The 12,386-nt window shown below is 35.7% G+C and overlaps 1 protein-coding gene across 4 annotated transcripts in view; it reads left to right on the plus strand.

The window, feature by feature from the left end:
- The window catches only part of ARHGAP15 (Rho GTPase activating protein 15), a 332,136-nt gene that overhangs the window by 188,562 nt on the left and 131,188 nt on the right, over positions 1-12,386 (plus strand). For all 4 annotated transcript variants that reach the window (XM_082763341.1, XM_082763342.1, XM_082763340.1 and 1 more), the window contains one exon: positions 5,759-5,881. In XM_082763341.1, coding sequence (XP_082619467.1) covers positions 5,759-5,881 — 123 coding nt within the window. The remainder of the gene's footprint in view (positions 1-5,758; positions 5,882-12,386) is intronic.

The following is a 12,386-nucleotide window of genomic DNA, read 5'->3' on the forward strand; positions in this document are numbered from 1 at the left end:
AATAATTATAGTGTGGGGATAACTCGTGAGACCTGCCCGGGAACTTCCCAAAGGAATAAAATAGGATGACTGACAAAAGTCTTTAGCTCAATAAAGTAGGTGTAGTGAATTCATTATCCCTAGTGAACAGCCTTTATCGACTCCATCTCAGAAGATCACAAAGAAAAGGAAGGAGGCAGTGACTTGGTTTTATCAGCATCAAAACTTTGGTGCTGGCTGAAACACTGACCACTTATACAGATGATAATGCATGCTGCTCATCCCCTAAAGGACTACAAGTAGTTTTACCTCAGCTGCAGGCCAAGAAAATATGAAAATGACGTTGAATTCTGAGTTCCAATGAAGTCCAATAAAAGTTAAAGTCATGAGTCATTATATGTTTTTAAGTTACAATGTCTCCTGGAATGTAGGCATAGTCATACGCCTCTGCATGTTACTTGTGTATTTCTTGGGAAGGATGAGACATTCTTAGCAATTAAACATTCCTATTCCTTGAAATTAATTAATGAATTAAGTATTTTATTTTTATTTTATTTTATTATTTTATTTTATTTTATTTATTATTTTTTTTCACATGTGATGTTACTCCTGTTAGACTGGCACTTTCATTATCCAAAACTGAAGAGACCTATTTACTTCTACCTCCATCCAGCCATCTCAGCTTTGATTCAGTCCTGCAAGATGCTGATGAGGACTCTGGACATAAGTCTGTAAAATGTTTTAAAAATCATTAGTTCAAGATATGTGAGATCACAGCTAAACCCATGGATCTTTTCTTGTGTTTTAAGATAGTTGCATCTAGGTTTTTGATCAGTGTATTCTGGATTTTGAATGATCAAGCTTGTCCCTTTTATTATGCCTTGTAAAAAGAGTTATTAAATTGTAACCATGGGTGTTGTTATGGTACAAGTCATCTCTATTTCTAAGAACTTCCTGAGGCTTTGAAGTCCTCAAGAGTGTTAAAAAAAAAAAAAAAAAAAAAAAAACTGTGCTCAGTCCAGACTAGTTGTTCTGTTTTTATCTGGAGAACAAGACTAGTGGAAGAGAAGAAACTAATGTGAAGCTATTTGAATTTCTTAATGCCTTACCCACTCCCACTGCTGCTCTTCAATCTGTACGAGTCCTTTCCAAATGAATTACATACAATAATTTTGGGTGTTATAATAAACAGACAGACACCATAATAATGTATTTCAGTTAGGAAGAGGTACTTGAGAGAAATTGGTTTTGCTATACACATGATGTGAGACAATCAATAGTGCTTTAGTCTGACAAGCACTGTCAATATCCATTGTCACAGTTCAGAAAGTCATTAATGGATAGTTCTTCAAAAACCAATGCTTTCAACACATGTTAGAAGTGTTCAGATATACTGTACCTGGCAGGAATTAATCATAGGTAAACCCTCGGGATTTAGTATAAATGTTTTGTAAATTAAGAGTGAAATAAAAGTCGTTGGAAGGAGTGTGAGATCATGTTACATGGAGTTAGGAAGCCTTGCCAACGAAATATGTTGCTGTTTAGGACATATTAAAACATTTTACTTTCTGCCTAGAATGTCACACCCAGGAAAAACAGTCTGCTAGAAATATATTGTCTAGGTACATGATTTGTGTTTTATTTTCTCTACTAAATTCACAGAAAGTAATCTCTTTAAAAATTTTGATCCTTGCCCTGAAAGGGTTATAGTCTCGCCTGGTTCTTTTAGTCGTGCCCATGCCAAAATCATAGAGAAAGGCTTTCACAACTTCACCTTGCAAATACTTTAATATTTTTATTATCTCTGCATCATACAGACAATGTAGTGCATTCAAATCAGGCTCACATTTTGTCTGTACATCACAAAACTTTCATTGACTCTGATGGTGCTATTTTTGCAGAATGGTGTGAGGCATAGGGCAATGCATTAATTCCTTCCTTCCTCCTGTGTTCTTGTATAAAAGCTGCATATATTTTTAGGATTTTTTTGCTGTTGAATAAGTATTCAGGGGATTTATATAGGGCTCCCCAAAAGACAGGTTAGTTATTATCTTGATTTAGGTGTGCTTTTTTTTTTTTTTTTCCTTTTTTTTTTTTTCTTTTTCCAGAGAATTTAGCCTCTAGTTATCCTTCCTAATTCAGCCAGTTTTCTTACGATGGTATTTAACACCAAGAGGCACAAATACATTATTTCTTTTATTGCCTAATGCTCTATTTATACTATTTTCTTTTTGTACCTGTTCTGTAGGTCACTTCACAAATGTGATAAGCTGTTGTGATTTAATATACCATAAAATATGGAATATTATAGCAGATAGCAAATTGCCTGAGGAAAATAACTTGCTTTTTGTTTTCATTTGTCTATTAATACCTCTGGAATAAATAAACACTTAATAAAGTGACCAAAGAAATCAGAAATGGTTTGTTTGTTTATTTGTTTGTTTTACATCTGAAGGGTCCTAGCTAATTCCCAGCCAAATGTGAAAGCCAGCCTATGCTCATATTATGTTTTTTGCTGGTGGGTTGAAGTGTCCTGTACCTATTTCCAACAGGAGAGTTAGCATAATATTGAACTTGCAGTTGGGTTCCTACCTACATGTACTGTAAAAATGCCCTGGCCCAGCAAGAACGTGTTTTCTTTTTCTGTCTCAAAAGTTATTAGTAAGATATAAAAAAATACTTAAGTGAAGAGTCTGTGTAAAGGGACAGGAATTATGCTTCTGTTCTATGTTGATTTTGAGGCACTTATGTGGCTCTGTCAAAGTGAATAGCTTCAGAATTGAGGATATATCGAGTTCATTCAGTACAATCAATCAAATGGCACACCTATGTAGTTTATGCCAGGGGATTTGAGAACAAGCAGTAGATTTATTTCCTATCATTTTGTACTTAGGTCCTTAAGTGTCCTGTCTTTCTTCTGTGTGGAACTGCTTTACACTTTTTTTATGTTGTCTGAAGTTTGCCAGCTCACTTTCAGGGAAGACTCATGGCCAAATACAGAACTTGAAAATTTTAAAGGAAGGTACTACTATATATATATATATATATATATATATATATATTTGTATATATATATACATATATATTTATCATGTTTTTTTCAGTTTTATAACAGAATATGTTTTTGTCTCTTGGAAGTAACATTTGGTGCTCTTTTTATTTCTAAATATAATAGCAAAGTCATTTTAATGTGGGGATATCGCGAGAAGAATGGTTTGGCAAGAAAAAGGCTATTTGTAAATGAGATCTCAACATGAATATTTCTGGCTAAGCTTGGTTTTGGAACATGCTATCTAAACCCTTGAATTTCTGGGAGGTTTGGAGTTTCCCTCTGGTGACTCACATGTTTAATAGAATAAGAAAATCATCAGAATTAGCTTTGCTGCTGTTTTTAGCTATGTGCTATACAATACAACATATAACATACAAAAGCATCCATGACAATAATTATTCCTATATCTAGACATGTTTTTAACACCATGATTCCTGTTTTAGGTATAAAACTTCCATCTGGGTTAATTCATCTTTCTAAGCAGGAGGATCTTTACCCTGCTATCAAATCATAGATTCCTCCACCCTACCATTCACAGTGTGATCATGTTTACTTCAGTTAAAATATCTTAACAAATTTGGCGTATAATTAGAGCTAAGAATGTAGTTCAAGTGGGCATAAAGTTTTTCAGAGTCCTGCAGAATGGGAAATGTGGCAGGCCTCTTAACTGAGTTAAGAGATATTTTCAGTCCTGCATCATTTGGAACTGGGAAGCTTCACACTGGAAGTCAGGAAAAAGCAAACCTACATGTGAATTGATATGGACAGAATGACCCAAAGCAACAAGAGAGTCCCAAAACTAAATACAATTCACTTCACTGTTTCAAAGTACCATTAAGATGCAGAATTAGAAACATCCATTTGTTGTTCTTTTTATAGCACAGCCAAGTGACTTGGAATTTTAGCTTGTCCCTGCCAAGGATTGCTCAATTTTGAACAAAAAGTCCTCAACTATAATGTTAAAAAAGCACCAGCCATCAATTGAATGCTAATCTTTATATTCTATGATATATCACTCCAAGAATGCTACCATTAAAAAATGTGAATTCTATTTTTCATAAGTGATGGATTATTGTACCAAGCTGTGTATTTTCCAGTAAACTGTCCTTTTATTTGTCCTGTGTGATTACTAGTTTGTGCAAGTATGTGTGGGGTCATTTTAGTGCTGTGGGAAAATGGAGCACTCTTCTGTTAAAATCAGTAGTGAAATCAGAAGCAAACTATGCTCTGATCATCATAAGCATGTGTTTAAATATTGCTTTCCTTAATTGGCTATGTTCTATTTACTTAAAATGAACAATTTGGCAAGTTTTTCTCCCTTGACAACAGCAAAGCGTAAACCATTTTATAAGTTTGGCTGTTAAAATCAGATTTGTAATGTAAACCACAATATTCCAGGGCTGTTACTGTTGCTTAACCAGTTATTTTAGCTTGCCATTGTTTTATAATTGTGCACCTTTAAACATTCTGACTCTGTTTATACCTTATGCAAAACTTCGTGCTATAAAATAGCCCAATAATTTTGATCATAATTTGCTTTTTGAAAATCTCTTCCCCTGGATCCTCTACACAAAGATCACTGCATTATAGGAGATATTCATTCTGGGTAGGGGAGATGGAGGAGTATCTCTGCAGCTGCATTATCAAGGACACTACTTGGAAGTTCAACAGAAGAGACAATGGATCAACACTCGCAAGATCAGCTTGTGGAGAATACTCAGCTTTGGTGGATTTTTAATTAATTAATTTTCAAGAGAAAATGGGAAGCTATTCTCCCCTCTCTCGCATGGAGGTCCTTGCCAAGGGAAGCCGTACAGCTCTGGCTACCCCGTTGTCCTGCTTGGCACTGGGGCAAGAGAGCCCAGGACTAGGTTAGCTACTCAAGGGTGCTGAGGCTCAGGTGGTTTGTCGCAAATCTAAAAATCTGCTTCTTCAGGGAAGCATATGGCGTCTCAGTTTCCTCTGGAGCATCCAGCCTTGAGTTTCTCCTTGCTACTAACACAGCCTATTTTCTTAGCTGTGATGGTGCCCTGTAAGCACCTCAGCACAGAAGAAGTTAAATTTATGCCTTTGAAATTTCCTCTAGGGGATTTTCTGCAGCTGGGTTCTATGTCTTTTTTGACACAGAGCAGGAATAAATTGAGCTCAAAATGTTTCTCAGTTTGGTAAATGCCTAAATATAATAAAATATAATCATTAGGACGGGAATACTTTTCTTTCCATAAATTAATGCATCTTGCACACATTTCATGGCATGCAGCCATGTTTTCTATAACTGCATTAAATATATATATAACGCTTAATCCATCTTGGCAAGAGAACTCAGTCCTTCACTAGTGGTGTAACCATCCATCCTCTTTCATAGCGAGCAGTATATAGCTAATAGTGCATAGCGCACTTCGAGTCTGGACTTTTAGTTGAAAAATCATCCATGTGAAACTTGTGGGATTCCAGAACGTTTCATGAGTAAACTGGTAGCCATCCAAATACTTATAGGCAATAAATAATACAACTTTGTGACTAACCAGCAGAGTGAACTCATCACGTTTATTCACAAAAGTATTAATCAGATGCTCTGTACTATCCAACCAGCTACACTCCTGACCTACTGCATGACTTTATTAGGGTGTTTTGGGCCATTGTTTTCCAAGAATATTTGAGCAAACTATTACTACTTAAAAAATAAAATAAAATTTCACTGAAGCTTTTTATTTTGTTTTCTTTTAGTTTTCAGATTGAACTACAGTGCTTCTGACTCAAATGACAGAAACCGAGTTAAGAGCAGATTAAAGAAGTTTATCTCTCGAAGACCCTCCTTGAAAACATTGCAAGAAAAGGGGCTCATCAAAGGTGTGTTCTCTTTTATAATTTTTGGAATAAAAAATAAAAATTGACGTATTAATTTTCCTCTTTCATCCTCAGTTAAAAACATATGTGCATTAGACAAATACTTCTTAGATATGGTTTTGTTGCTGTTTCTCGGAAAATTTAGACAGCTGAACTGTAAAGAAAAAAAAATCAGCATATGGTTCCCTGTACCTCTGTGCTAACTGACTGCTTCTTCAATTTTTTTTGCTTTCCTGTGCATGTGGTAGAAGCCCCTCCACTTAGTACAGTCACTCACCATGCACCATGCAAATCAACATGCTGCACCACTCCATTTCTTTTTAAGAAGAGAATGCTGATATAGTTTGGTATTTAAAATAAGCAATGGGAACTTCAGATGCTGTGCTGGCTAATTTGTTTTCTAGGGCAGGCTGGAAAACTTTCTGCTGTCTTCTCATTATTTTTCTAACTTGCCAGCAAAATACATTTTTAACTATTTTAAATACATTTTAACTATTTTAAATATGTGCCAGTGAATAATAAATGCTTTGAAACTGTGATTTTTTCCTGTTCCATTTTCTTACTAAGTTGGTCAGACAACACTTTTATATATTTTTAAAAAATGGCTTCCTTGATAAAAAGTGTTTGCTAGATTATCCAAGAAGTATTTTCCTAAAAAGCTGGTAGTTAACTTGAAGGCAGTAGCGTACTGACCACTAATAATCAAGTAAAGCCATGTTTTCAAATATTGTCTGGAATGATGCTTTAAAAATTTACGCACTCCCAAATTATTATGTGTGAAACCCACAACTGCACATGCAAATTGACTAGAAAAAGGCATTTTGCCAGCAGCCCCTGTCAGTCTCTGGAGTGTGAGCTTTCCAGTGGTGCGTCAAAAATGGCAAAGGGTGTTGCTAGTGTGTATTAAACTTGTCTGTCCTGAGCCAAGAGACTGACCTCGGCCAGCACAAGCTGAAGCAGCCACAAGAGTTAAACACCAGCTGGGCCCATGTCTGAAGAGAAAGAGGAGATTTTATGAATTAACTTTGTATGTTTTAGATACATGCAAAAATGCTCAACACGATGTTTCTTCCTCTAAGGAAGTCTTCAATATGTGAAACCATTATGTGCCTTAATGGTGGGCTTCTGCTTCTAGCATCCACAGGCACTTTAAAAAGTGTCATAGATACACACGTGTCTGTGAGTGTGTTCACAGTCTCACACACCAAACTTTCAGGATCTGTCCTTAAACATTCATAGTGTTTGATTTCAATACATAGAAGGGCTTCACCTCTTTGAAGTACCGTGTGGTTTTAGGGTGGGATTTTAATGCATCATATTAGTTTGTTTCAGTTATTACAGTAATAGAGTAGTAATTTATAGTCTTTTAATTTCTGGATTTAAGGGTGTTTTTTTTTAGTTTAATAAAGTGTGGCTGATGAATCTCCTGCGGTGTTACATACGGATCAGATGTGATCCCTGCTAACAAATCCAGATTCATTAGCATAACTCAAATCCATCCTCTAATATATCTCTCTAGGAAAGCCAGATGCATTTGGTTTTGGCTACACTTGCATTAAGCTCTCAATTCATAAACATAGCTTGATTCTACCTGGGATACTCTTCTACAGAAAAACAAGATGCATGATTTGTGGCACAGTAACTCAGAATTGGTACCCAGTACAATTTTATTACCAAACTAATGTTACCCTAAAGAAAACATGTTAGTTATCTACCGTGCAGTTTCATTAGGATTAGGTTTTGGCCATGCAAATGAGGCAGGATTCGTTAACACGGCTTAATTCCAATCTACGGTAAGTCTATGTGAAATGCACATTTGATAAGGTTCCTTCATTGTCTTCACCAGAGTTTATCCCTTAATCTGTTAAAATGTTATGAAAATGCAGTTGCAGTGCTTATACATAGACCACTTTTAAATGTTAATTTTTAGGCTCACATTAGAATATTTTTAAATCACAAAATACAACCATCCAGATTAAAAATTAAGAGCCTGCCAAATTTTGTATTATAAAATGCATCTATTTATTTTTCTAAAGGTAAATGAACCAGTTGCAGAAACCTCTCAAAACTATTTATTTGCTTGTTTCTTAGGGGAAAAAAATGTTAAGCAATTTTTACAAGAGCAAAATTCCTTCAGCTCTGAGAACACACGTACTAACTTTTATCCCATAGGGAAATGCTTCTGTCAGAATTGTAAATCCCTTAAAATAGGGGCTCATAATAAAAGTGTGTCTAAAGCCTTGCAGGACATCTTGATACCGAATTTCTGACAAAGGACTGTTCTGTGTGCTAGTGAAGAATTGATATAAATATCTACGAAGCGTGTGGTGTTAATTACTCCAAAGCAGTGGCACTGTAGGTGCTGTGAAAACCTTCACTTTTCATCAAGTGCTATTCATATTTGCCAGGGGCACTATAAAGCTCTCAAATCTATATTGATTTTTTACATTGTATGTCACATTGGAACCAAAACTCCAATAAATTTAACACGTAAATTATAGTCATGAGTAAATACATTTTAAGGTGGTAAGTTCACTTAAACACAGTTCTGTGAGCTGTTAGTCACTGATGTGTATACACTTGGCCAGAAGACTCGACACATTTCTCTGCATTAACCAAATTTGGGAATACAGGCTTCAAAATTAAATAGCAGTTTGATCTCCTGGGGTACTTTGTTCTGCCAACAGTATTATCAGAAAATCTAGAAATTATGTGATTGTCATTTAACTCTTAAGAAAACTTTGTTCATGTAGAATGTAGGAAATATCTGTAGTAAAAAAAGTATGTTTTTGTCAAATGGGAGGAATAAGGAATAGGAGGATGATAATCAAACAAGAGAATGCAACCAGGCTGTAAAAGTTAGTTGTATGGTAATCTGAGAATGAACTGCTGCTTTATATGACAAAAAGTTATTTTTGTCATTGCTGTCCCATTTGCTTTTTAGTGTTTTGCTTATGAGAAGCCTGAACGTGAAGCACACTGGCTCCACTTGTTGCAGTGGGCTGGTGCATGGGGATTTTCATGCTCTAGTGAGAAATCCCATGAAGATTGTCATCCCTCATAGTTACATCTCACTGCTACTTACACAAAATATCTTTGGAATAAAAGAATTTTGACTCATTTCTGTGTAACATATATGGGGGACTATATGCACAATTTGTTTGTGTATTTCCACACATGCATGCAAACCTAGAAGGAGCAAATAGGCATGTTTCAGGCCTGCCATTTTAACAGTGTTATTTCAAGAATAACTGTGTTCAAATTTATATGCTAGGGCAGTTCCTTGGAATTGAAATATTCTCAGAATTTACAGAATCTGCACTAATAAGCTAGAAAAATAATATATAAATCTTCTCTTTTAGAACTACTTTATAATTGAACTTTGATCTTTGTGTTTGAGCTTTGTCATGATTTAATATTGCCCCAAATGAATTGCCAACCTTCAACTTGATATTGCCCTGCTAACCTCCTGATTTCTGAGCCTCTCTAGTCTAGGAAAAAAAAAAAAAAAAAAAAAAAAACTTCCATGAAACTATGATTTTAAAGCTATGGTGGTTGTGTTGGCAATAGACTATTACAAAATTTTCTTTCAGCAAATGTGGAAAAGGAAAAGGAAAAGGAAAAGGAAAAGGAAAAGGAAAAGGAAGAGGCATGAGTAACAACATAAATGATGTTATGGGTAATGAGGAAAATGCAGCTGGCAAGATATCTAGTTTTTGTTGCTGTTGTTTTATTATTTCAAAGGGTAGATGCTGAAGGAACTTCATGGAACTTATTTTGTAAGTTAAGGCAAAAAACAAAATAGCATAAAAATTGGAATTGTTACAACTTTTTCAAGATGAATCTAAAAGCCATTCAATTGCTGGTGAAAGAAACTAGCTGTGATTTGGCTTGATAGCCTATAGTACAAGGCTGAGCATATGTTGGTGGTTGTGCAGATAACAGCACAAAGATCACCAATTATTTTATTTCTAGACGAGGGAGAACATCCTAATTGTTTCACATGTCCCAATGGACTTTGGAGTAATTCAATGTAGTGAGTGTAATGTTCATGAGAAGTCTAAAGGTTTAAATTAAGTCTTATTTTTGGGTTTCTTTTGTAATTCTTCTGAATTATAAAGAAATTTAGCAACTGTTTTGGTGCCCATAATAACCTAGGGAAAGTTAGGAAATGTTTCCTTTGACTCGTGGGGACAGTAGGTCACAAGGATGTTTCTTTCTTTGACCACTACATGGACTTTCTGAAGTACATTTTCCAAACCCTCTCGATGGCCAAACACTGGACAAAGTGATGTTTCCATAGATGCTGCTCTAATCATGACACGATGGTCAGAAATCATTCAGATAATTTTAAAATATCTCATTTTCGAGACCTGCTTTGAAAAGGAGTACAGCATCCTCGCTCTCTTTGAATTCAAATGAACTTTTGTCTCCAGTAAAACACCATAATTTCTTAAAAGACACCAGTGTCTACAGTACTCTCTATTTTTCTGAGAATGTGAAACAAATCTGGTAGCTCATATGCCACTTAACAGTAACTGCTCACAAATGTAATTTTTTTTAATTGATGACCACCACAGATCAACATTATATAATAAATCTCCATGTTAAAAGGACTGGCAAGACTCCCAGCTAGCATAAATCAGGGGAGCTCCATTGACAACCTTGCTGACTTCAGTCAGCTGAGAATCTGGCCCACTTACTGTAAAAGCATTGTGGCATTATTTGGAGCCCCAGTCGGTGATGAGCATCACTTTAGTGTCTGACTTGGTATTTCAAGTCTACACATGGAGCAGCGAGAGGTAACCTTTCAGAATGTGGCACTTCCAACCACCTTCCTTCCCTCTCCAGAAGAATTCTCTGCTGTGGTGCCTGGTGTTCTGTCTCCCTCCCTGCACATTCCTCTTATTTTGCCTTCTTTTTTTCCCCCTTTTTCCTGCCAATGTTCAAACATATCAAGAAGACAAACTTAGATGTTGATACAAAGCTCTTGGTAGCCCAGCAGTTCAAATCTAGATGTAGCAGAGTTAACTCCACGAGTATTCGCTCCTTGAAGGCAGTGAATTACTTTACATAGGTACAATTCATGCTTTTAAAAACTCGGACATGACACCATTATGCCCTCTTCTCGTGTCAGAATTTGAGCTGTTGCCTGAGAATTCAGGATGCTAGCGATTCACTTCCCTGGTTTTTTTTGTTGTTGTTGTTTTTTTTTAATGAAAAGTACTAGGATATGAATTCCTTCTCAGTGTGGCCACATCTCATCCTTATACACCAAAAACAGTTAAACAATGGCATTCTCAGTGAGGATGTGGCTTTTGTGATTTTGTTTTAATTGTTTCTTTTCCAGAAGTATTGTGTCCCATAGCCTGGATTTCTGCAGCTCAGGATTAGTGGCTTTGCTGCAGCCTGTGAAAGCTACTCAGAAAGAGCAGCTCTGTCAGACTCAGGGAGAACATGAAGCTCACCAGAACGAGCAATTCATTGCAGCTGTAATCATCATTTTATATTATACAACTTGCGAATGTCCATTCTCTCCTCTTCTGGTGTCTCATTTTATATCCATGTGCAAAGCTGTCACACACCCCACCATCTTAAATAGAAGGTTTAAAGCACAGATAGCAGGGATGTGTAATGTAAACCATACCACCAAACATATTATGAATATATTGCTCTTCTTAAAAATGCTTGTTGGTTTTTCATACTACAGTATTGACTAACTGTCTGTGTTTGATGTATGGTTTACCAGCCTGATGTAGACTTATGGTTAGAGCTTAACTTGTTAGTTCTGCTTTTGCAGCCAATTCAGAATAACTACAGATGCCCCAAGATATTAAAATTGACTGCTCAAATGGACTCAGTGTGGGAGTTTCATTGGTTTTAAATTGATAACAGCTGAAAGAGTGAATGATTAAAGCTGTATATGGGCATAGTATGCAGCTCCTTTGTACAAGCTCTTGTGAACAGAATCCACTGTATGGGAATTGCCTTTGTTCTAATAAAAGATATTTCTGAACAATTGTTAGTTTAAATTTTTAAATGATGAAACAAGAGCATTTCAGGAGCCTATAGAGGAAATAATTCCTGAGAAACTGGAATAACTCTGAGAAGATAAAGTGGATTTCTATTCAGAGGGGAGCATTTAAAGTTAAGTAGCATTCCATAAGGTGGTAATTGTGTCTATTTCCCAGGCATTTGAGTTAAATAAGCTGGATAGGAAACATAAACTGTCATAACAGGAGGTTAGGAGTGTTGTGTACATCTTTTTTTTTTTTTTTAAGTCATAAAAAATGAAGTTTTGAAGAGCCTTATCTCAAATAAATCAAACAAGGGCTTTTTTGCTTCTTTTATTCCTTTGGGAGCAGTTCTTATTTTTTGAAAAGATGTTCTGGGTAGTTTCTCCTTAGAAGCAATTTAATATATATATACACCTCTAAAAGAGTAAGAACCAATATCTTAGTTACACATAAATCTATTGAGAAAAAAAAAAAAAAAAAAAAAAAAGGGT

This window comes from Aythya marila (genome assembly GCF_965140915.1).
Source record: "Aythya marila genome assembly, chromosome: 6".
NCBI classification, from domain to species: domain Eukaryota; kingdom Metazoa; phylum Chordata; class Aves; order Anseriformes; family Anatidae; genus Aythya; species Aythya marila.